This window comes from Filicampus tigris, chromosome 12 (genome assembly GCF_054856515.1).
Source record: "Filicampus tigris isolate MCC_2025a chromosome 12, RoL_Ftig_1.0, whole genome shotgun sequence".
Classification (NCBI taxonomy): Eukaryota; Metazoa; Chordata; class Actinopteri; order Syngnathiformes; family Syngnathidae; genus Filicampus; species Filicampus tigris.
The window spans coordinates 23,891,850-23,916,939 of record NC_141228.1 but is presented as its reverse complement, the minus strand read 5'-3'; the positions used below and the strand labels follow the sequence as shown (position 1 = coordinate 23,916,939).

The following is a 25,090-nucleotide window of genomic DNA, read 5'->3' as shown; positions in this document are numbered from 1 at the left end:
CATCGTTGAAATATTTACTGCAGTTTCAGTGGTCGTCAAAAGATCCTGAATCATTACGAACTGAATGGTAAAAAGAACAAGAAAACTGGACAGCACTGCTTATTTGCATGTTGTGGCCTAAACATTTTTCTTCTTTGGGGAATTGATCGTTTTTTCAAGAGTAATTTACAAGGACATTATGATGAGATCCAACATTTAGAAGTAATTGCAAGAGCAACAAAGCCTTTCAATTTTGCTGTAACTCCTCTTGTCGTATTCGTTATACTTGGAAGATAACTGACGGAAGCTTGTTGAAAAAAGTGAGGACAGACCATGGGCACGGCGAACAAAATGTTGAAAGTTAGAAGGGGTCGTGCCCTTAGTGATAAAGGCACATGTTGGTACTCTGGTACAGGTACATGTAGGCATCACAGAAGAGACGTTTAGCGACACCTTTCATGTCCCGAGGAATGTGACTGGCCAGCTCGGCCGGAGACATGTCCAAGTAGATGCCCACCTCGGGGCACGCTCGCACTTCTGGGATGTTGAAACCGTCCGTCCCACCTACGAGAGCACAGCGCAGCCCCGACTGAGTAAACAACAGCGAGCGGCGCAGCGCCGGCGCCGCCGCCGCTGGCCGGCGCCTCACCTTGTCTGTCCGCCATGCTGTCGAAGAAGATCCAGTCGTGAGCGTTGGGTCCGTGTTTGATGAAAGAGACGTAGTGGCTGGTCTCGATGCACAGGACGGCAAACAGCTGCATGATGTCTCGAGTCAGCGTGTGGGGAACTCCTCGCGCCATGTAACCCTCGGGGATGTCCAGAGCCGCCGGTTGATGGCTGCGCCGCTGAGGATGGGAATGAACCTGACATACACAAACACTTTTTTTTTATTTGATTTTTTTATCATGATTAGTGATAGACCGATGTTTTTTTCAGGGCCGATACCGATACCCATTATTAGTTGTCAAGCAGGCCGATAACCGATATTTGGAGCTGATACTCATTTGAAGTAAAAAGGAAAAGATTGGAATCAAAAGCTAAAACAGAAAAGATAAAACTCTTAAAGAGGTTTGAAAAGTCTGTAAGCATATGTTTATGGAACCATTTTTCAGATTTGCATAATATGGATTCTTTTTTTTCTTGTTGTTATTACTACTATAACTCTGTGACTATATTTGTATTAGTGTTATCTTTGTTGTAAAATTCTAACACAAAGTTGAGGGAGCACTCAGGGTTGTCAGCATGTCTAAAAAAGTGAAATGAAAAGTGAAACAATAGCTCCATATAGTTTTCGACAGTGAATGAAGTCCTCCAAAATTTCAAAATGACACAAATGTTCAACTTTCACGTATTTTTGTTTTGATTTCCGCGCAGTTTTAAACTGATTTATTATCGGGCGCCAGATTTTTAAAAAAGGCCGATGCCGATATTCGCCAAAACGCAGGATACCGGCCTGGCCGATAATCGGCCTATCCCCAACCATGATGGACCGATTCTTTTTAACACTGAACTACTCCTGCTATTTCAGTCTCCGAAGGGGGAGGCTCCCCGAACGATCCCGGCCGCGGAGTCAAGTCGGAACTCGGGCTCGGACGGCGAGCATGTTGAAAGTGGGCAACGATACAAACCTGAAGCGAGCACGTCTTGCAGAAGACTTTGCATCCCGTCCGGCTGAAAACGGGCTCGACAAAGCAGTCGGCGCACTCCTCGTGGGCCAGCTGTCCGCAAAGTATGCACTGCTGAGGACCTGCAACGTGCCACCAGTCGCGGACCTTGATGCTGGTTCGTTCCCACGGCGCAGTGTGCGTGCTCACCTTCCGACAGGAGATTGGTTATGTCCAACTCCGGGGATGGAATGATTTTGCTGAACATTTTGAATTTCTTCCCAAAGCGAGGCATCTGAAGAATGAGGCAGGATGGCACCTGAAATCGCAAGACATAAAATGACACTCTGCTCTGGAAAACGGTGCGGCAGAGCCATCTGCAGGATAAAGTGAAGATTTAGTCAGTGGAGCATTGCTTTGCTTTCAGAACACAGATTCATACGGTGAGGATAATGCCAGCCTTTAGTGATATAAAACGTGCACAATTTGATTGTCAAAATTGATGAAGATTGTTACCATGTTTTTGGGTGATTTATAAGGTGGACAATTCAACTGAAAAAAACAAAAGCTTTTGGGGGAGGTGGCACGGTTGAAAAAAACGAACCACCTTGTTGCAGAAATCGGCACACCATTGGACTACTGCCGCTTAACACCGTACAATGGGCGTTATTCAAACACCTCTTGGAGTTGTGAGCAGCAACATTGTGGCACATCTTGGCAGTGAAATACTATATTTGAGCACTCTTCACTGCAAAGGCACTGGAAGATGCAACTAAGGAAATCCTAGCAGAAGAGCAGAATTTGATTTGGGGTTCCTCACTTACTTCGGGATACTTAGGGTGTTGCGCTGCCTCCTTTCAACATGAGCTTGAATACGATTTTGGTTCAATTTCCACTTGAGCGATCCACATGATAGCTCACAGAAAAGGCGGGAAAGGTTCAGAAACTATGTGTCATTTTTTTCATTTCACAAAAGCCATCATTTAAACAGTGTCTGGACTTTACATCCACTGTAGGTGTCTATTGGATTAGAAGCGCAATTATTGTTTTCTTTCAGAGTTCATTTGCTCGCGGACAGTTGCAAGTAGATGATCACTTTTCGAAATCGGCATAAAGACAACGCAGCTCCATCAACGGTGACGGCCGAATGCCGTGAATGAATTTGTAAAGCTGGCTCCTCCTGCGATGACGCAAGCTTGCCAAAGGGAAACAAAAGGATGTCCCGCCGACTGGTTGGGGGCGAGGCTGGTTTCGCGTGTGGAAAAGTAGACAAGGAGGCCATCTCACCTCAGCCAGCTTGAGTCCTGCGTTGTGAAAGGAATGCTCCAGCAACTGTTGCACAGTGGGAAGCACCAGGCTGTGATTCTGCTCCAGGAAGATCTGATAGCAGTAACTCTCTTGCACCTTGCCACCGGCGGATCTGAAGCGGACAACCGACAATGGGGCGTGTCAAGCATCAGCTATTTATCGCCACGGATTCCTCATCTTGACCTGTGGCTGTAACGCACAGTTTGAGTAGAGGATCGAGTGCAAGAATGTGGTGCATGATGACAGTGAGAAACTCCTCCGGATCTGAAAAACAGCAGCTGGATTAGAGCACCGCCAAAGAGTGTCTGAAATGCATTTGAAAAGAGACTCACCCTTCTCCTCCGTGGTGAAGGAGTGGCAGTAGCCGTGATTTTCCAGCTGCTGTCGGAGCTTCATGATATGTCGACCTTGCACAAAGCCCTCACTGAAAAAGCATCCAAACGTAACTCATACCTACTTCCAAAATTCTCAGTTATGGAAAACACGCACGCACGCACACACATACCTTCGAAGCGGGTTGACAATATCATTGAGCAGCGTTCTCTGAATCACGGCATCTTGCGGCTCGATTGATTTGAACAACATGGAGTCCAGCACAGATGAGCAGGAAAACAAACTGGGAAGCCAGAAAGAAGCGTCAAGGTTACATTCACACTGTCTGCGTGATTTATATTTGCACATTTCCTCCAAAGCAATGCACGACACTTTTTGAAGTTCGTATTTGAACAGATTTGACGCGTGAATGTGTCATTTTGTCGCGCTCTTGGCTCTGCAATTGCAATCCAATGCTCCAGTTTGCTTCATGTTACATGATATCAAAGGATGCTCTGCGCTCTTGGCACATGCGCTACTGGAGGCAGTTTGGAGCGCAGGCGGGCCAGAACACCAACAAGGTCGGCCGTCTTTTTCTGGGACTGCGCATCATTGGAAAACACACCTTGGTGACGCTTGCATGCAATATCATATCAAGCGGTGACCTAGTCCCCACGTGCAGCCGAGGTTTTAGATTTCACGACGGTTATATGACCGACGGTCTTTTTTGTGTCGGTCCAGAGACCAAGTTTGACGAGACACAAATGAAACGAATATGTAAATAAAAAGCAAAGTCAAAGCAAAACAAACAAAGAGTGAGCTGTATTGCGCACGCAACAAGGCTGGTGTTGGTGCGAGACAACGAGTGGCTTCCTCCTAACCTGAAGAGGGCAGCATCCATGTAACAAGAGTTGCAGTGTCCCTGGATCCCCTTCATTCGGCCCATCAGAATTTGCTCAACTTGATCTGTGCTGATGGGAGCCACAGGATCCATTTTCCCACAACTGGCTTGTCTTTCTCTGTCTGTAGTAAAACACACACTCGGTCGGGGTTGTTGTTGTTGGTGTCGTTTTAGCGCTTCATAGGTGACTGACATTCAGCAGGGTAGATTCACACTGTCAATTTGAGTTGCATTTGCATGGAGATGAATTTGAATCCCTATTTGGAAGAGGCCTGATTGTGATCGCACACTTTTTTACTTCGACGAATGCTAATTGTGTCACGAGCCACGTTGTCAACGCCGGACAACCTCTGATATGAATTGGACATGCATGCAGTTCGATTGAATATTTGAATCTCTTCCTTTATGGTTTGTTTAAGAGCCCTTTGCTCTGGATTGGGGTTTCTGTTTGCTCTTCAGTGGTTTGAGATTTGGAACTGGATGATGGACTCGGATTGGTCTGCGTTTGTTACATTTACATAGATGAAAGTGCATACTTTAATCAGTGGCCACAATTGAGGACACAGAACATGCACACTTTGTGAAGACTTAATGTGGGTATTTTCAGTTTCTAAGGGGCACGCTGCTCAATGATAGTCAGCCCTATCACTCCCCATATTGTGTCCTTTTTGCTCTGAAAAAATGTGTCCGTCCTCTCAAAGCAGACCCCAGCCCCGGCCTGCTGACTTCCAGACTGCTTATTTTTTGATCTTCCCTGGCAGAACATTTTGGGGGGGGGGATTTGTTCAATCTTGCCTCCCACCAATAAATGCGCATTTGGTGTCCTTCGGCTCGCTCAGGCTCTCCTTTTGGTTGCGGCCTTTGTGATGGGATTGGAAATGTTTGGCTTGTAAATACATTTTGCCTGAAGCCACTCTTGCAGTCTTCGGGGATCCATGCGGGGAACATGCTTGTGCAACGACATGCAGACAGAGAAATGATGGCTGCTTTCTATGCTGACCTGTGACTTTGTGCTTTGGTGACACATCGCTGTCGCTGTAATTCAAAAATCGCGCATCAGGACGGCAACAGCTATACTTGACAAAAAGAGCCCTCCTGGGAGGACATTGGAAGAAAGACACATTTTTGAAGGTACCATCACTCACTCCCATGTCCTCCTCCTGCAGAAAATGACAAAACAAAAAGAGAAAATCAGCTCAAATGAGCATCATGTATTTTTGTTTGAATCTTGTCACTAGACATAGTCAATCCATAATCCCCTGATAGACGCACATTTGCTGTAAATGAATGAAGGGCGCAACAGGAATCACTGAATTTGCCAACCGCCAAAAAAATCATACTTATTACAGTATCGATTTCTTGTGCATAAGTGCTACGATCCAAATCAGTTTTAGCGAGTTCGGTCTTGACACAAATGCAAAAAGGAAAACATTACAAGCTCAAGTCCAGCCATAATTTCCCGCCGCCCAGGAAGGGTCCCAATCCAGCGGATGATTCCGTATAAACTGCCTGTACCCAAGGACACCTCCACCAGCGAGTTCACACCCATGTCCGATTTTGGTTCCACCGCGCAATTGTCCAGCGCAATAAGATCAGACTCTGTGGGGGGGGGGACAAAAAAATACAAAAAACATGTTGGGGTAAAATGGCCTACAAATTTGATCCAAACTGTAGAGTTCGTCATGTATGATGTTCCCACTAGCAGGATATTCGCCAACAACAACAAACTGGAGTGGCACTTCAACTTCGCCTGTCTTCCCAGTGGCATCGATGTCCTGGAAAAGGGAGAAAAAGAAAAGTAGAAACTGAAATTGGTAGGGATCTAACGGTTCACTCAAGCTCCGATTCGATTTTCAAATCTCGATTTCAATTCAATTAGATTTTTTAAGATCTTTTCCATAAGATGTTATTTTAACATCTGCATTTTGTCATCGTTGTTACAAACAGTAACTTTTTGTAACTTTACATCAAAAAAATCCCTTGAAAATTTACTAATAATTTTGACTGTTTAACTACATGTTTGTCTTATCGGTGTTTTGTTAGTACCAGAACGAAACATGAAAATAATGAAACGTACGATAGTTTTGACCGTTATCATTACAAATACTTTTGTTGTCAAAATTTCAATATCGATTATTTTACAATTTAACATCGACGCATATTTTAGTAGTTGAAATCGATTTTAAATCGATTTTCGACAAATCGTTACATCCCTAGCAATTGGACATTAAATTGTGCTTTGAATCCTGTCAGTGAGCAGAGAAAGTAACCTTGCCCCTGGGCCCGCCTGTAAAGCACACGCCTGCCACCTGCTGTGCAAATAAAGCTCAAGGCAAAGTCTTACAAGGAACAAATGCGACCACTTTATATTTCCGGGGCCTAGTTGAGATGCCACGCACTGGCTGCAGAATATATACACAAACTCTATCATCATCGTGATGATGGCACGTGCAATATACGTGTTCAATGATGTGTCCTAACTGGAGAACTTTTCTTTTTTCATCATGTCGACTGAGGCGAAGCTCGGGGGTGCTGCCTACAAGCTGAGACCTGAGTCTAAAAAAAGAGACTGGTTGGTTTGAAGACTTGTATACTGAATTTCACTCGAGATCAAAAATGTCAATAAATAAATAATAAACCTGTACAAGGAGGAAAAAAGTCAAATTTCCACAATATGTCCTCTTGAAGGCTACGTCGCAAAACGGTTCAAATATTTGAGGAATGATGACTCACTGTCGAGATCAACACAAAATGTTTTCCGTCCTTCTCCTGGACGTTGAGCACCATTCCATAGCAACAGTAATCTTCAATGAAGTACGTGACTCTGTCCCCCGGGACTGGCATTTGGGTTTGCGAACTCGGAGAGGACTCGGCCTGGGCCTCGGCCGGTGAGAAGGACTTGGAATGACGTGGCTGGACGCGGGAAAAGGGGACCAATATGCCACAGTCTTGGTCACAAGTGAAGAGGGTCTCATTGTTGTAGCGGCCGTCCGTGTTGCCCTTGCCCTTGTCTTCGCTCTTCAACACACAAAAACAGCACACTTGAATCACATTGAAAACACTCCACTCCACTCCACTCAGATTCACTCCAACAGGGGAAACAATATATGCGCTCTGTTGGGATGTCTTCCAAGTTCAAATTGTAGTGGCTGAATCTCATGTAAATGTGGATCGTTTGACAAGCCACTAGCTAAGATGGATGTTTTGAAGGAAACTTACTTCATTGCTTCTATACAAATAGTTTCATCGGTGGAATGCACGGCCACCCATCAAGAGTGAAACAAATAACACAACCAAGTCAACCCTTTGTGAGCTAGCTAGTTCCAACAATACGACAATGAGCGAGACCTTCGGAATTTGCAATCGCCACCACACCGTGTCTTTAGGCCGGCATGCTTTTCTCGAGGTTCAACCCGCCCGGCGGTAAGCACTGGCTCCATTGGACGCCAATCAATCTCCACCCCCAACCCTCAGAAAGCGAGTGCTTTCAATCAGTTCAGTGGATATTACGGGAGGTGTACGGCGTTTTCTTAGAGCGGGTATATTTTGCCTGAAGAACGTCAGCACGCTTTCTCTGAAGCCACTCAAGTACGTTTTTAAAATTGGGAGTAAAGTTTCCTTTTGAGTTTCACAAAGTTGGCTGTGATACGTGGATATGGCTACCAAAGGCGGAAAATATGACAACAGGAAAAAAACACGTGTGTGCATGGATACGGCCTGGTGCGCTTGAGTGAGGAATGGGGCCCTGTTGCGACGGTCGTACCTGCAGCTCAATTCCAAAGAATATTCCGTTCAACGGCTCTTCGGCCAGCGGTTGTGACAGGTTTCCAATGTAGCGGATGACGCCATTCAATTTCTCTCGTCCATCTTCCACAACTACTTCAGCGCCCTCGGAAAGTGCCAGTGCTCGACGGAGAACATCTTTCTCTCTGAACCACTTGAGCCTTTCAGCGTCGTCCTCGAGGGCCAGCAGCAGAGCAGCCTCAGCTGCACTCACATCTTCCAGGCATCTCTTGTCTATCTCAGAGTATAATGTTGGAAATGAGCCGAGTATGAACACTTGCAATTTCTGGCCAAAGCCAAAACGTTGGTGGTGCCCATACATATAACATATGCAACCGGCGTTATGGTGTCGGAGAAGGTCGGGTGTTTCAGTGACAATGAAGTACTGGATGCCAGTTGACGTCATGATCCTGAGGCGGGACACTAGACAAAGTAAAGCAAAAATAACAAAATAAGCAAAAGACTTGAGTTGCACAAAGGATTCTGTTCGGTGTGATAGCGTACAGTCTATGCCTGCTAAATCGTGCCTATTGGGAGATTGACAACAAGAGTCAAGCACTGGTGAAAATCAATCCGAAGCCGCTCGTGCCTTATATTGACCTAGAACAGTTGCGTTACACTCTACTTTTGGAGACTTTTTCATCAACACGTGTGAGTGAGTGGCTACTCATGGTATGACGAAAGGATGCCAAGGACCAAGCGGAGCCTCACAGGGGATCGAGCCTTTTCGACTGCTGGTCCTTCCCTTTGGAATGACCTACCATTGGATGTTAGGCAAGCCCCCCCCCCGTGTCCACTTTTAAAACCTGTCTGAAGACACTCTTCTATTCGCTGGCTTTTGATCAGACATGAAATTTTCGGCTCTTTTCAGTGTCAATTGTATATAGTGTTTTATGTTCATTTATTGATCAACACTTGTGTATTATGGCCTTTATATAATTTATTACTTTTATTTATTGTTTGTAAAGTGCTTTGTTACAGCTCCAGCTGTTATGAAATGCGCTGTATAAACAAACTTGTATTGTATTGTATAAGACAAAAAAGGTAGGTAACTACTGACCTATAACACACATTCTCTACACATGCATACACACAATACCACAATCATATGTCCTATTAATTACATTTAAGTGTGGTTGATGTAATAATACTTGAAATGTGCGTTATACACTATTGTTAAGTACTTTGTGGTTGTGTACCTTCAAATATTTGATTCTACTGCGTCTTCAGACTATTTTGCACCACTTTTCAGTATACAATTAATTCATGTTATAACCCTGTCATGCGTATAAGTATGCCAAGATGTAATGAAATCGAAAGTACACTAACTTCTTCACCCGACTGCATCACATCAGTACTATCCCTGAACATGCAGTATAAAACGTGTACGCGCCGAGCAAAGTTTTAAAGTTCAGTTCAAAAGAAAGTGGCAGTCAAATGTTTGGACATACTTCCTCTTGTGCACTGCGGAAGCATGTATGGTCTCTTATTGGACTGATATATAATCACAGCAACTTTTTTTTTTAAATCCCCACCCAACATGCCAATTCCACCGGATAAAACGTGTTTCCAAACAATGAAAACGCAACAATAAAATCATCACTTTAGTGACTGGACGGGAAACCTCCGGCTCGTCAAATGCCCTAATACTCTAAGAACATTAAATTGTAGTTTGTTTGCGATTATGTTAGTTTGCCAGACAATCGTCGTCATTCGCTCATTTGAAGTTGCTTTGCGTCAATAAGCCCAAAATAAACTGTCACCAATACCTTAGCTCGTCCGAATGATTTCTGTTTTTGTTATTTTATCTCCATTCGATTGGTCTCGTTCGTAAGAAGCACTTCCCCTTCGGTTTTAATTGAGAACGACGTCGTCTGTTATATTCATTCTTCTGATAGTGGCCAGTTTTCGGACAGCTTGTCAAATGCGCTTGCTGTGACAGCAACACAAAACTGCGTTACTTTCGCTTGAAAAGACGTAGGCCACATCTAATTTCTTTAGATGTCACCTCCGAGATCCAGGCGTCTCTGTTGACTTGTTAGCGCCTGTCACCATTCCATAGAGCCCAGCAAGTAGACGAAGAGAACAGCAGTGGACCGAGGACGCATATACTGATACGATTCCGAGCGTCGTTGATGACGTCATTTCACAGGGACGGCAATTAAAGATGACGACATGTCATTGACGATTAGTTACGGTCTTTATGTGTTGAGTGGGATTACATGAAATTCAAATATGATCAACGCTGTTACTCCAAGCAACTCTGCAGATGCAGAGACGATCGTGTAGGGGGTTTATACCACATCACGGCCCCCCACACCCATCCATCTTGTGAACAGAGGTTGGTAGCCCCCCCCTGAAAAATAAAGTTATTGCATTCAAGAGTTCTGTTACTTTAAAACAAATAAGATTCGGGACCCGAGTGAGTTCAAAGTCGTCCTACAAAAAAAAACTTGTGTAGGAGTAACCAGTTACATAAGTACTTAGTGAAAAAAAACAACAACTACTGAGTAGCTGACGAATGACTTTTTTACTCAACGTCAAATAGACAAAAATCTGAAAGGAATGTGCAACTTCAAATATTGCCGCAAAACACTTAAATCACTTAAAGCAAAACAGTACTATATTAATTATTCATAAAATAACACTTGAAAGCAAATCTAGCCGCAAAATCTTAAAATAATTGTCTTTGTTCACGATCAACCTAACCCTCGCCAGGCAGAGGTTGAGTGACAGCTGTTCTTTTTCGAAGTGAGTTAAAACGAAAATTTCAACGACGGTTTCCGTCCCCAGTGATTGACATTAATTTTTAGTCGCTAGTAAACTATTGAATATGAAAATAATTCATCAATACAAACAATCAAAATCAACGTCAATGTCCTTCGTTAAATAAACATCTGTCATGTCTATATTTCCGTATCTGGTGGTGATAATTTATAGAATAGACACATATTCAATCCTGTATACTGTATCTAAACCTTTATCCTTTTTTGGGACTTGATTCATCCTTTCATCATCCGGAACCGAAGGGGGCGCTGTCACTTTAATAATGTGGTTGGCAAGCACTGTAACTACAGGAAGAAGAAACAAGCGACATAAACATGGAGCATCGTGAATCGTTGAAACGGCAAATTGATCTTCTACAAAGTACGTATGATTATGCGATATATTTTCTATGTGACAGTCGGTCTGGGAAATAGCTTCGCTTTCCCGCGTGGCTTGCCTTTTTTCGTTTGTAATTCTTCGATAGACGTTTGGTATTGCCTGACCCACAGTCCAGAGAGCTCAATCCGAGTTTTCTGACTGAATTTCATGAACTGGTAAACTGGCGATTTATTGAGCCCTATCGATGTTCGTCTGCCATAACTATTCTCATGTGCGATGTTCAACCTTAACACATTGCTGTACATTGAATGGGTGATTTACATCAGTAACGTCATTGAACGACCCCTGACAAAAGCTTACATTTCGCTGTCCCTTGTTCTAACCAAGATGTCGTGAGGCTGGAATGTTCCTAAGTGAACACAAAAATAATGACAATACTCTAGTCAACAGAAAATGTTTGCCAGTGTCAGAACGAAACCACCAACATATGTTATTGACAGTTATGAAGCTGTAACTGTATCTTTTGTTTTTGTTTTTAAAATGCACACTGTAGTGGAGGTTGGCTGAGTTAAAGCTCGATATAACTAGAAAACTGGAGCAGAGAACAGGTGTAAGATGGTTCCTAGTCTGTGGGGCGTAGCACACAACTCTTAATATGATAGTTTTTAGCCTTTGCTTTTTCCTAGTGACAATGTCTTTTTGTCTGGTGTTGTGTCCATGTAGAGATCATATTGTAATAAGATCACTGAGGTCGAGATTCAAACTGCACTCGTCAACGGGAAACTTTAATCAGAAAATGGCTTTATGTATCCCAAAACGTAATTTTGACGCTGAAAAAAATGTCTTTACTTTTTTCGAGTACATCAGGTTTCTGAGATGTTTTCATTGTTTGTTTTTAAGTTTGACCAGTAAACGCTAATAGTTATGACGTTTCAGGAAATAAAAAATCCACCTGTTGCTGAACCTAAGCCTTAATTCAGAAATTACAAAATATATTTCTATATTACATGTTGTTATTATATTATTATTATCATTATCATCATTATTATTATTATCAAAACCTGAGAAAAAAATTGGGCATTATTGGAATTAGCGTTTTCTTGCATCTCTGGTTTAAAACTTTGTTGACCAGTGTCACAGTTTGACAGCGCATATCTCAAACAACTTGCATGTGCACGCTTCAGATAAGAGCGCCCAGATGGGCATTTACACTTGTCTATCCGTGCCTACGGAAGGTCCTTCAGTCCGTCGCTGATGGACTTCTGTTTTTGCTGGCGGACTGACAGTAACTTTGAAAGACTGACGGAATAAGTGCCGATGAAAGTGAATTTCGTCCATTCCCGGACCACGACGAACCCCAAAGAAAAGACGAGGGGCATTTTAGGATGAGAAGCATGAGGAGTGTGTGTGTGTGTGTGTGTGTGTGTGTGTGTGTGTGTGTGTGTGTGTGTGTGTGTGTGTGTGTGTGTGTGTGTGTGTGTGTGTGTGTGTGTGTGTGTGTGTGTGTATGTGACAAAATGTACTTTAGCAATGAAGGAAGCGCGTTAAACATAACTGATGGAGTGACGGACTGGGCCGGCTTGAAATAATGACAACTGACGATGACAGACTTCCTGGTCCGCCGCTGGCGAATGACGAAAGTTCAATGACGCGCCCGGCACTGACGAGCGCTGTGTGATGTTGGTCATGGAACGGGTTCATGTCATTTTCATTCCTTTCAATGGGGAAACATGATTTGAGATGCAAGTGTGGTCACGGAACACATTCAACTCATATCTCAAGGCACCACTGTCTTAGAACATTCACAAGAAAAAAAAAATGGAACTGCAATAGAAAGAAAAGTCATGGTCTTCTTCACGTTTGCAAGTGTTTTCATGTAGATTCATTTTTCTTTTCAAAATTGTAGATCTCATCGATAAGCATAAGAGTGTCCATGGCAACATGCCAAGACTTCAAGAGGCGGCAACAACATCCAGCGGGAGGAGCCAAAGTGCATCTGTCATCAATCCGCACAGCTCATTTGCTCGTCCGAGCCACTCTAGCTGGAGGAAGACTTACTCTCTCAAGAATAAGAGCCCCGTGTCCACCGTCTCAACCTCCTCCACAGAACGCCATTCAGACCGTCAGGTTTCATCTCACAATGCAGCGCTAGCCAGCCACACTGGTGAAAAAAGTGGTACATCCAAGCCTTCCACCGCATCGTCAGAGATTGTGCCACACAAGAAAAAAGGGCAACGAGAAACTCTTAGCACAGCGATTCAGAATGTTGCCGCAGAAAGAAGAGAGAACTGTAAAAAAGTGGAGGCTGGACCTCAGTCAGTCTTGTTTGTGCAAAGTAGTCAACAACAGAGGCATCAAGGGTCGGTTGAGGCTTCTTCCCAAAGCCGCCCTTCGGCCAAAGCCGGCGCCCTGACCGCCACGTCTGTCAATCCCCAGTTACAGAATCAACCTGTTCTCAAAAGTCAAACCGACAACTCTGACAGCCAACAGCCAGACTACACAAAACAGATTGCTCAAGATTGCGCAAGCTCATCACCGCAAGCTTCACCTTCGAAGGAGCCAAAACAAACTTTCAAAGACCTTCCTTGGTCTCAGTCAAGACAGGCCACAGGCAGGCAAACCAAATCCAAGTTCACCTGGGTGAAGAATCAGAGATGTGAAACCAGACCAAGTAGCTCAGTTTCTTCACAAGCAAATGACGAAGTGAAGCTCAGCTCAGAGGTCGCTGCGAAGGCTTTCGTTTCAAGTGCGAGCGCCCTCTCGTCCCCACTCAGTAAGAGAACCCCTGGCAAAAAGGCACGCAAACTTAGTCCCGTCATCACGGGCCCCAGGGCATCCAAGTATAAGTGGGTTTCCTCCTCTGCTGGCCTCCAAGCTAAGACTTTGAGAAAGTCGGCATCTCCGAAAGCTCTCACCAGTGATCAGAGAGCTCTGGAAAAGGGCGACGCTCTGAAGAAACTCAAATCAGGCTCCTTTGCCACTCCAAAATTGAAAAGGGGATTTGCAAGTTCTTTGACAAGTTTGCCGTCGAGTAGATACCACTGGAAGGCTGGCGGGCCCAGGTCGCCAGTAGCCGGAGCAAGAGGGGAAGCGGTGGCCCCGCGAAGACCCTCCTTTGTTTGGCCATCGGAAAAAAGTAACAAAGGAGCCAAAAAGGGGCATGTTTGGTCAAACTTGGCGCACGGTTACCCCATCCAGTCTTCGCCCAACGCATTCAAGCTTCGCAGCAGGATGAAAATCATTCGGAAGTCGGCCACCAGGTAAATTGGGGGAGCAGACAGTGGGGATTGGAGAACAATTCTGCAAAGCCCCGTTAAAATGTCACATTTCTGTCATACTAAACGCGCCCAGCCCAGCACAACTCATTATTAAAAAAAAAAAAAGTTGTACAGTATATTTTGGAGGTGGGGCGGTTGAACCTGTTGGCCATAATTCCAAAAGGCACGTTTGGTGTAAACACAACACTGCTCGTTGGCAAACGAACACTACGCTAGAGCCACAGGGAGGCATGGCGGTGGCAGCATCAGACGGTGTACTTTGGGTCTGTATTTCTTCAGATGGAGGTGGAAAGAATTTGAGCAGTATCAAATTCCACTCACTTTTAGCAAAAAACAAAAAAACAAAAACATGAGGCTAAAGCAAATGTCAGGGAAAGACCACTCGAACAGCCAAGATTTATTTGGGCTTAATCAGAGGCACTTGAAATGCTGACAGTTGTGTGCTGATGCCAGTTTAACATTAGAGCCCAACCGATTAATCTGTTCTTTTTTTTTTCCACACCAATTCATCAGGGGTCCAAGAATCCTTCACATCCACTCATGTTCTGCATGTTTTGATTTTTACTGTAGCTATCGGACTTTTGCTCGACTCATCCATAAAAAATTCTACTTCGATAGCAAAAGTCCACAAATTTGTTTGCTATCATTTGATGAGCATCATTTCAAAGCAATTTCCATTTTGTCCGTCAATGCTTTGTCTTTGTTTCTGTTTTCCTCTTGCCGTGGTTCTTGTGCAAGTCCAACTGGAAGCGGGTCAATGAAGGGAGGCCTCTTATTGGCTGCCAAACCCTCGACGAGGGGCCACGTGCACAGCCTCAATCGGAGGACCCCCACCCGGGAACTTGTATCCTTTGGGAGACACAAGTTGAGACGACTCTCTCCCACTTCACCAAGAGCAAGTAAGTCATACACTGCCAGTCGTGTTTCTGCCCTCGACCGTCGTTTTCTTTCAACAAAAAGTGTCAATTTGTCAAGTCGCCGAGACCTCCGCTTCACTGTTCGAAAGGGGAGCGGCTTTGCTCTGGTGGGGGAGCTGTCTTGGTAAATTGGCACATGTAACTTTGCCTATCTGAGGGCGTATTTCACAGTGGAGTTTTACAGCTCTTATCGAAACTGTAAAAGAAGCTTAGACACCTAAAGTCATGGAAAAAAATATTAGACCACCTTTTTTTCTTCCATTTTTTTTTTCTTCATTTTAATGCCCTGTAACATTAAAGGAGTCGCATGTAAAGAAAACATGGAATGCCTTCAAGCGTTTTTTGACAGCGCAGTGCCATAGAACTGAAGTGATTTTGGCTATCAACAAGACAACCATTGAAAATGGCTAGATATCTCTTAAATTAAATATTTGTCAGCTGTTTTTGTTGTCCTTCATTAATTATATTTGTCCAAACAAATGTACCGTTAGTTGTGCCGGGCATTTAGAATGAACAGCAAACTGAAACAAGAAAAAAAGGATGTTCTAATGATTTTTTTTTACCTACTTGACAAAATTTGGAGTGGGATCACGCTGCCGAGCAATTAGCAATCAGCAAGTCCGCAAATGATGTTTTACTGAAGTAGAACATACAAGTTAGCATCGATTGTCAAGCTGTCTTGTCTGGAAGCTATTTCAGGTTCCTTTCTCCAGTAGGGGGCAGCAGGTGTTACGTTATGTTGCTCAAAGGGAAGAGGAAGGAGGTGAATTGATTGCCCACTTGGGCCACAATGGGGAACAAGTGCAGATAGCAGATAATTTGCAGAGGCGAAGGCAGTCAGTGGCGCTGCTATCATGTCTTGCCACTGCTCTCCCCTCCAGTAGATAAAAAAAAAAAAAGGGAGCTAATGCATAATGATCATTTTGCAAATTGGATTGTTTTAACGAACTGGAGAATATAGGCTGAACCTAATTGAAAGCAATCATTGTTTTTACAGTCCCATCCCCCGTCCTGTTGCCCCTCCAACCCTGCGGTCAATCTGCGCGTAGCCTACACGCCTGGCGCCCGTCTCGGCATCATTTTCCGCAGACATTAAAAAAAAGCCATCACGATTAACATTAAGCTTTATTTGTCCCAATGGCTCGGTGTCTTATCGCTGCTCCTTTTTGATTCTTTAATCCAACTTTATCCATCCTGTCAAGCCTCCTTCATTCTTCTCCCCACTCACTTTTTTGTCATGTGTGGAACCTAATTAGCCTGCACCGGCAACACATGCATCTCTAATTAAAGATGGGGGGATTTGGGACTCAAGACAGAGAAAAAGGTGGCGCTGGGCTGAGCCGAGAGGAAGATGGAGTGTGCAAAGCGGCTTGTTGCTGTCTGTGTCTTTGATAAGGGCAGCTAATAAAGAGCAAATTGAATTACTAATGATGGCAAGGCGAGGCCCTATAGATGGGCCCATTAAAAAAAAAAAGCACAAAAAAAACAAAAACCTTATGACCACTCACACATGCACGGCGGTACACTCGCAAACAATGTGTCTTTATTTCTCTCGCAAAGGGCTGCTTTTAGCTTTCCTTCAATGCTTCTTGGGGAGTTGTTGTTTTTTTTAAAAGATACTCCACTACGTATACATCAAGTATACAGTACACCTATCCACTTAAGTCAGCAGTTAAAGTTGTAGCAAGTCGAGGTGCGCATGTTGCTCTTAAATTGGCTGGGCCGAGCCATGCAAGCAAGATTATCGATTAAAGCGATGGTCGGAAACTGCTGAGCTGAGCATCATAAGTGACAGATTTTGGGGCCCAGTAAAGATTGCAATCTGATGTCTTTCACTTTTGACAAGCTTTCCAGCTGCTCAGTCTTTATTCTTAGTTTATGGCATAAAGATTCTGTCTAGGTACAGTGTGAAGCGCGTTGAGTACCAAAGGTAGAAAAGCGCTATACAAGTGACAGCCCATTCCTCCCTTGACTCTCATTAAACAGTCAACTTTGCTTCAAGTTCAACACGAACTAGTGCTGCACAATATATGGAAAAAATATCAATATTGTTGCGATAATGACCAATACAATCTGCATATCGCAAAGACATGCAATCATTTTCTCATAGAATTGTATGCTTTTTCTGAATTTGACCGGTCAAATGTAAACTTCAATGTGCATCGCCACCCAATATAGTTGGACATTATCTCTGGAAATTACAATAAATATGCTAAGAACACACTGAGCTTGCTCATTTTGTCCCATGAAAAAAATGTGCCGTATGTCTTACATTAATATTGTAAAAATGTCATTTCTTTAGGCGCATGTTAAATATCGCAATAATATGGATATCGTTACAGTCAACGTCCACGTCACATGTTTTACCAGTATTGCGCAGCCCTAACATGAGCCTCGTTGGCCCTTGTCTTGAGCCCCTTACACGAAGCGTGTTCCATTTTCAATCCAATTAACAACTTGAGAATACTAGATGCTGCTCATTTAGTGTTTTATTGGTGGTGGTAGGTTGTTTTTGTGTGCTTTGTTTTCTGTTATCTTCTATTTTGACTTTACTCAGAGTGCTGTGGGCTCGCAGATGGCACTGTTCATTTTTTTCAGTCTTGGAAATTGAATCGAGGTGGGGCGCACATGTTGAAATTGATACTATGAAACTCGAGCCAGAATTTCATGAGACTCCTTCCCTGTTTAGGAGGTAAATGTTTTCTTGGGATCCAAAGAAGCAGCACGTGGGCTATGCTGTCTGAATAAATCAGAAACCCAACATGACAAGCTGTACTAATTATTTGAGAACACATGGCTTTCCAAGCCGGGTGTCGTGTTTGGTAAATGGCATGGCAGGAGAAGTGGGAGTCATCTTTAGCCGCACGAAGGGGGCAGGTCAGGGGGATGCAAAATCAGGTGTACAATTTTCTTATCATGAAAAAAAAAAAGAGCTTTCTTAAGTCACAATTTGAATACCATAGAATTTACTATGAAGTACAATCTCGTGCTCAAATTGCTCATGTGTTGGGAGCTATAATTTGAGCTTGAGGAAAGACAAACAAAAGGAAAGGCACCTTCACGCAGTTATGAAAAGTCAAACACACAAATAAAGATGGGAGCACTCATGAGGGCCTACAGTGGGCCAAAAGTCACGCCCACTCACAAGCGGACTAAATGGCTAAGTTGTGGGGTAGCGGCTATCGCCTCTGAAGTCACTCACTAGGTCACCCGCCTAAAGGCTCACATACTGTACACTGTTACAAGTTGTTGTTGCAACTTTTGGCTTGTGAGTTGATTTATTTACATTTTCTTTGTTTTCATGTTTTTAAGCAATGTATCGCTTGTTTTCTTGCTTTTTGGGGCGCCTGGAACAGATTGCAGATGGAATTTCAGTGTCATTGGGGAAAATTGATTTGATGATAAGCCTGCCTAGTCACTGAAAGAAGTAAACTCGTAAATCAAGGTACACCTGGACAAGTCTGTCTATTTTGTTCCAAATCCTACTGCAGTTGTCGACTAACTTTGAGAACAATATGTTCCCATCGTTGCTCCAAAATGTTTCAACACCTTTTAATTTGTCAAACCAGTGCAACAAGTGTTGAGGATCGAAATGTTATTCCAGAGAGGCCGTGTGCTCTTGAACATAATCTAAGATCGGATCAGACTTTGAAGGACCTTGATAGGTTCAGAGCGTCTGCTTGCAAGCAGACTTTGCCATCGTGGGCGCGCCGGTGTCAGCTTGGAGCAGATGCCCACGTCTCCTGGATGTGATCCGCGTTTTCCTCGGCCGCGCGCGGCCAGCCTATCCTGGGCCCAAAGGGACCAATTAGGGCCTGGCAGCTGCATCTCGAATGAATGAAGGCTCTGGTGGTGCTTGAGAACGGTGTATAGAAGAAGGAAGGGCAAGGAGACCTGGGCACGTGAATAAAATTCACTTACAGACAGAAGAAAAAGATCGACACTTGGGCTGTTCGATTTTGCCTAACAAGAAAATCCCGATTATTTTCTCTCAAACCCGATTTTCCGATTACGATTTCTTTGTAAAATAAAAATAATGAAAAATGAAGTACTTTGAATATCTTTTATTTAAACTGAATTTTTCTTACTTTGAACTCAAAATGCCAGTCAATTTAACTTACAAGTACGCACAGAACAATCCATTTGGATCAACAGCATTTTACTTACACAATAGATTTCAAATCTGTTCTTCATTAAACCAATAATGAAAGAATGTGCATATATCATCTGAAACGAAATCATCAACATGAGAGAAGGTAGTCAGTCAAGTCTGTAAACCAAACAGTCTGTCAGCCAGTGATTTTGCCAACCAGCTAGTGACTAGCCTTTCACCTTTCTCCCTGGTCTTACTTAAACATAAATCAATGATTAGTGCAAAACTGTCACTCAGTAATACAATACAATACACTGTCAAGCTTGAGTACAGATGCATAGTCCGGCTGGACCAGAGGTCCGTTGTAGAGGAGAAAAAAAGGGACGCCCTTCAGACGACGAGTTACTTGCTCACGAGTTGTATTGTACATGCGGGGCACACTCTACTCTGCAGATCTATATTTGCCCGATTTATTAACTAAACGCTCACTTGCCAGAGCAAATAGCAGACTCGCCGGTAGCCAAGGATATTGTTGTTGTCGTTTTCGCACTGCGCGCTCGTGGGAGGAAACGGAAATGCAGAGGAAACTACGGTGGCTTAGATACACCAAAAATGAAAAAATCCAACCCGCCCGATTTGAACGTTATTAAAATCGTTTTATCCAGAAAATTCGCTTACGGTTCAGAATCGCTTAATCGGGCAGCCCTAATTGACACTTAACTTTTGCACAGAACAGGAAACAACCGGCTGTTGAAGAATGCTTTAAGAGAGAGGGTGACCACACGTCTCTCTGAGCCCGTTTGTTTGAATTTCTTCTTTTTCACAGTCCCTGTTGGTCTTGAACATGATTGCGAAAGGAAGAGTAGAAACTCCCTAGCCCCCCTGCACTTTCCATATTAGCACCCTCGCCAACAAGGGAGGTTGACTCTCCTTCATCACATGCTGTCATCCCCCTTTTCTCCCTCCTAACCTTTAGCCTCACTTTCACCTCAACAAATGTGGTGCCATGTTAACCTCCCTTGGCAACTTGTCATGGAGCCCACCATGACTTGGGGCCAGAGTGAACTGTCACAAAAGTAGACCTTAGGACAATCAAGACCGGCCCCGATTTGAATTTATAGTAACACCAACATTAAAAAAAATCTCACACCAGTGTAAAAAGAAATTAAGAAGCTACCGTAAAAATGCGTAGTAAAAAAAAAAAAAAACGCTAGCTTTGATATCAGCTAGTTGGACAGCTAGCCAGAGACTAGTATTAGCAGCTGATCATAGCGATTGTCACCACTGCAGTTAATTGTTAATTAAGTTTCCCAATTGTCACTTGCGTCTCGCTCTGCTCACTCTTTCATGTGTTGGGCTTAGCAGCATTCCTCTCCTGGCTCAACGTTGCGTTATCTGCCGTGGCGTTGGGTTATAGGATGGAGTCTGCTCATGCTTTAAGTGCTGTGCAATTTTGTGTTAGATTCTTCTTGTACTTGCACTTGATCTTCTACACCGCTTATTGCGGCTGGTCCCTTTGTGCTGCTAAAAAAAATGCCAACACACCAGCAGTTGCACACAGTTTTGATGCCGACTGAACTGACTCAAAAAAATGTGCAATTAATAGGATATTTCTCCACTGAAAAATTGTAGCCGAATTACGAATTGAAAAAACAGTAAGTTCCATACTCTCGTCTCTTGCACAACCCCAGCACTTCACCTGATTATATTTGGGTTTTTATATATGCTCACATTTAGGATTGTACCAGTACCAATTCTGAAACCACATTTTTAGCCAGCAAATAATAAACAACAACAAAAATTATATATATATATATATATATATATATATATATATATATATACACACATTAGCTGCTGTCAACTATTATTCCACTGTGTTTTATTTACTTTGAAGTTACTGCCATAATTTTAGTATCATTATCGAGGTACTATATCATCACCGTCGTGTGAAAAACACTTTTTAAAAAATGTGAACGTTAATGGGCTTTCCACGTTACTGACTTCCTATTTTTAAAAAATGAAAAAATTGGACGCGTGTGTTTTTCAAAGTACAGCGACGATATGCAGGTATAGAATTGAAGTCAAAATGTTGATATTGTTACAAAGACTAGTCACTTGAACAATTATGGGACTTTATTTCAAATCTTGATCTGCTTCCAAATTTTGAAATGGCAAATTCTGGCATTCTTTCATTCTCCTTTGAATGTATCTAAAGCCCACAGGGCTTGACCGTAGCTGACATCTCCCCGATTCTGTTCCTGAAATACGTGTTGAGGGAAACGTTTGACCAGCTGACTGGGCCCCATCACTCACTGCCCCAAAAGAATTAGCACCATGATGAACGCAAGACCACAGTGGCATTTGCAACCGGAACCTCACTTCTGATGGAAATCCAAACCGCACAGACCCATCTGTGTTTCACTCTTTTTTTTTTTCAATGTTTTTTTTTTTTCCAAAAACGGAGGTTGCAAACACTTTTCAAAACAACGGCTGTTTATCTTAATACTTTTCACAAATGTAAGCATTTAAAGAATCTAAATATCGTGTTAAATCATACAATATCAGTATGTAGTTATATACAGAATAAGTAAAAAATAGACACAAAATGTGATTTTACTTCATATTTGACACACACCACTCTTTTTAATCACCACAATTTTTTATCACACTTTCTGCCCCTGTTGCACTGGAGGGTTGAGTTTTTCCTTCCAAGTTTTTTTTAGGGGAAAAAATATCAATCGCTGCAGTCTTGTTTGCCTTCAGGGATTCACTCACTTAACCTTGAAGTGACCCTTTCACACATGTTAAAGGTTATTTCATACAGCGTCCGTTTTGCCTCATACACACACACACCCACGCGCGCACACACACACACAACCGCGCATAGTCTAACACGTGTAATCACGGCTGGCACCCCTTAAGTGGACAAAGCCCCAGGCTGTACCTCTTGATGCTTCTAATGGGATTTGCTGATTGACAGGCACAGTCATCCGTTTGACCTAACGACAGTGGCCACTGAGTGACAAACACATCCTGGGAAGCGCATGAAAGACTGGTGACATGCCCCCAATCTGGAGTTTTATCAGCTCTCGGGGTTGCCGCGAGGGTCAAGGGTGGGTCAGAGCGAATTTTGTTTGTCTTATGTTTTCTTTTGTTTGCCTGCTGACGCTGGCAATGGAAAAGGAAAGTTGTTGGACATATTTTCATTTACATAAACATTGTCAGATGATGCAGCATTTTTGAAAAATACGGCATGATTTGTATTCTGTCTGGATTAAGATTTTATACAGGCGGCTCCAATATGATTTTGCTCTCTTTTTGAAGGCTCCAACAAGTGGCTTGCTGAACGTTTGAATTGGTTAGAATTACAAGATGTCATCATAATGATTATGACACAATTATTCAATGTTTAGCAGGGGGGAAAAAGTTGATTTTGATTACATGTAACTGTAACTGCCTCGCACTTTAGCCATGCGCTTAGTTCATAAACAAACACAGTGCAGCTCAGCTTTGGGCGAGCGCGTGTCGTGGCTCGCGTCTGCTTGTGGCAAAACTTCAAACCTGTCTGCATTGTTCATTTCCGAAAAAGAAGACAAGGTAATCATGTTACGCTTTCCTAAAAGATTCCAAGTGCTGAGGTCAATATTTGAAACGTTAGTGAATCTGTGTCCCTTTTCTTCTTTTGTTCCCTTAGTGTCCCAAATGTGGACCAAACTGTGAATGGACAGCAAAAGCAAGCTACATTCTGAGCCGTTATTTTGGGTGTAGTGTTACACTTTGGTGACTATACATTGATATGCTGTCACTGTTCTAAGGGGCCCCCTGAGGGCAAGCTTAACTACGATGTGGCTCGGGATGAAAACGAGTTTGACACCCGTGCCGCAGGTCAACTGGTGTACGTTACAGTTGATGGCTCCGCTGTGACGATGGATGAAGCCACAAGCCGCTGCCGCCCCCACCGGCCTCTCTGCAATGACATCATTGCCCTACATGCTTGCAGCAACTGATAGCATGTACTGGGCTCTTGTGTTGATATGGAGACGGGGGCTGGGGGCCGCACCAGCCATTGGCTTTTTCTATGTCGGCGTACCATCATTAACATCGCCGTTTGAAATTGTAATGGGGCTTGCAGGAGACAGAGAGAGAGAGTGCAAAAATGCTGATATTCAAGTCGCCAGGATGCAGTGGTGTGTGTGGTGCGCCAACTTTGGTGACTTCTTTAGATAGTCTCTGTGTGAAAGTTGTGTGTCAAACATACATGGATCACGTGAAGAGCTTTTGGGGCTTAGACCAAGTTGTCAAAATGCACCAGCGCCCTTGTTTAATCTGATGTGAGCGTGGCATCACTGTCTTGTACAAGTGCTCCGGAGCTGTGGGAGTCAGAAGATGAACCCCAGGGAAGGGGAACATGGGATGGCAGGAGGAACAGGCACTGTCAATAATCAGATTTACTCTCCATTAGCTCAAGCCGGGGAATGAGCAGCCGAGACGGGCGTAGCCGGGCAGGTATGGCAGCGACTGCTGGGGGGATTCAGAACATCATGGCGGATGCAAAGTGTGGCCTGTCAGTAATGGCTCAGTCTCATAGAGGGCAAGTAACTGTGCTAAGTCAGTCGTCTTAGGTTCATCGTGCTTAGGTGAGCTAGTCATGCTCATGCTCTGTAGTTCCACCACCAGATCCGCGTTTGTGACACATCTTCATTTTTGCAAAGCAGGATTCAGGATCGGTGTTGTTTCATGATTCGCACTCGTAGGGCTGGACAATTGATCTTAAAATCATTATACCTGAAGAAAAACAATACATGTGGCGAACGGCAGTGTGTGTGTGTGTGGGGGGGGGGGGGGGGGTGTGGGTGTTTGTGTGTGTGTGTGTGTGTGTTTGTTTGCAATTTCCTGCTTTGTGAAAGCACCCTGGATGTTGCTTGTGCAGCAAGGGGTTGGGGTTGCGAATGCTAGCAGTCAATGTCAAATCCTATTGACAACGCCATGCAAAATGAGCATCGAGTTCCATGAGTGATAGTCCTGCAAATAACGAATGTTGACACACAAATGCTGCAGACAGCTCATCTAAAACAATACTCCAAGGCATGTTTTCTTCCTAATCTGTGAAAAAACGAGATTCTTCTTGACACCACTTGACCCAGTCCTTTTTCGACTCCCTCAAAAAGCGTGTAGCCCATGAGGACGCATTCCCCATAAAGCCCGCCCCGCCGTGACGTTTGGGCCAAAACTCTTTACTTCCCATTTTTCCGGAATGCAGCATTAGCGCAGCTCGTGTGGGAATCAAGCCAGGGGCTCTATGGCTGCGAGACGGCAGTGCTACTCGCTCAGCTACTACGCTACACTGCCCAATGCGCAAGAAAATTGACAACAAAAACTTGCTTTGGTTGGCCACTTGCACAGTTGATCATAAAAAAGACAAGTTGTTAACTAGAATTGACATATGCAATGCAAAAGTTGTGCTCATTAGTCGTAAACATCGGTTGTGATGGTCAGCAGGCACCCGGTTGATTTGTTCTCGGCTAAATGTTTCGAGACAAGTCGTCCTTTCAGTGGAGAGCCGCCCGCCTCCCAGCTGTTAAATGGAACGTGAGCAGTGCAAAGAATTGCTGGATTGTAGAGAAGTGAAAATAGCATCATTTGATTGTTTGCCACTTTGTGCCTGATGAACGCACTTTGATGTAAGAGGTTAATTAGAATTGCAACCCTCCTTACAAATGCCAATTGAGACTTGGCAAAAGGAGCAGGAGGAAATGAGCTCTTCACAAGATGCGTAAAGCCCTTTATTATCCCCCCTCTTGTCTTTC

At 43.7% G+C, this 25,090-nt stretch overlaps 2 protein-coding genes across 5 annotated transcripts in view; one reads left to right on the top strand and one right to left on the bottom strand.

The window, feature by feature from the left end:
• On the bottom strand, positions 1-10,049 carry cyldl (cylindromatosis (turban tumor syndrome), like). 2 transcript variants are annotated; one of them, XM_086046796.1, is made up of 15 exons: positions 9,657-10,049; positions 7,868-8,310; positions 6,838-7,122; positions 5,804-5,879; positions 5,540-5,703; positions 5,105-5,264; positions 4,085-4,226; positions 3,397-3,507; positions 3,224-3,315; positions 3,092-3,155; positions 2,871-3,003; positions 1,794-1,902; positions 1,608-1,726; positions 629-842; positions 1-543 (listed from the first exon to the last, which is right to left on the bottom strand). In XM_086046796.1, exons 2-15 carry the CDS (start codon positions 8,291-8,293, stop codon positions 359-361), a joined length of 2,280 nt encoding a protein of 759 aa, XP_085902922.1. In that variant the 5' UTR covers positions 8,294-8,310; positions 9,657-10,049; the 3' UTR covers positions 1-358. The 2 variants fall into 2 exon arrangements, with proteins under 2 accessions (XP_085902922.1, XP_085902923.1); XM_086046797.1 differs by having other exon boundaries at positions 1,608-1,697.
• An 867-nt stretch (positions 10,050-10,916) lies between these two features.
• Positions 10,917-25,090, top strand: part of zc3h3 (zinc finger CCCH-type containing 3) — a 28,634-nt gene continuing 14,460 nt past the window's right edge. For all 3 annotated transcript variants that reach the window (XM_086046795.1, XM_086046794.1, XM_086046793.1), the window contains exons 1-3: positions 10,917-11,034; positions 12,899-14,252; positions 15,009-15,169. In XM_086046795.1, the coding sequence (XP_085902921.1) occupies positions 10,989-11,034; positions 12,899-14,252; positions 15,009-15,169 (1,561 nt within the window). In that variant the 5' untranslated portion in view covers positions 10,917-10,988. The remainder of the gene's footprint in view (positions 11,035-12,898; positions 14,253-15,008; positions 15,170-25,090) is intronic.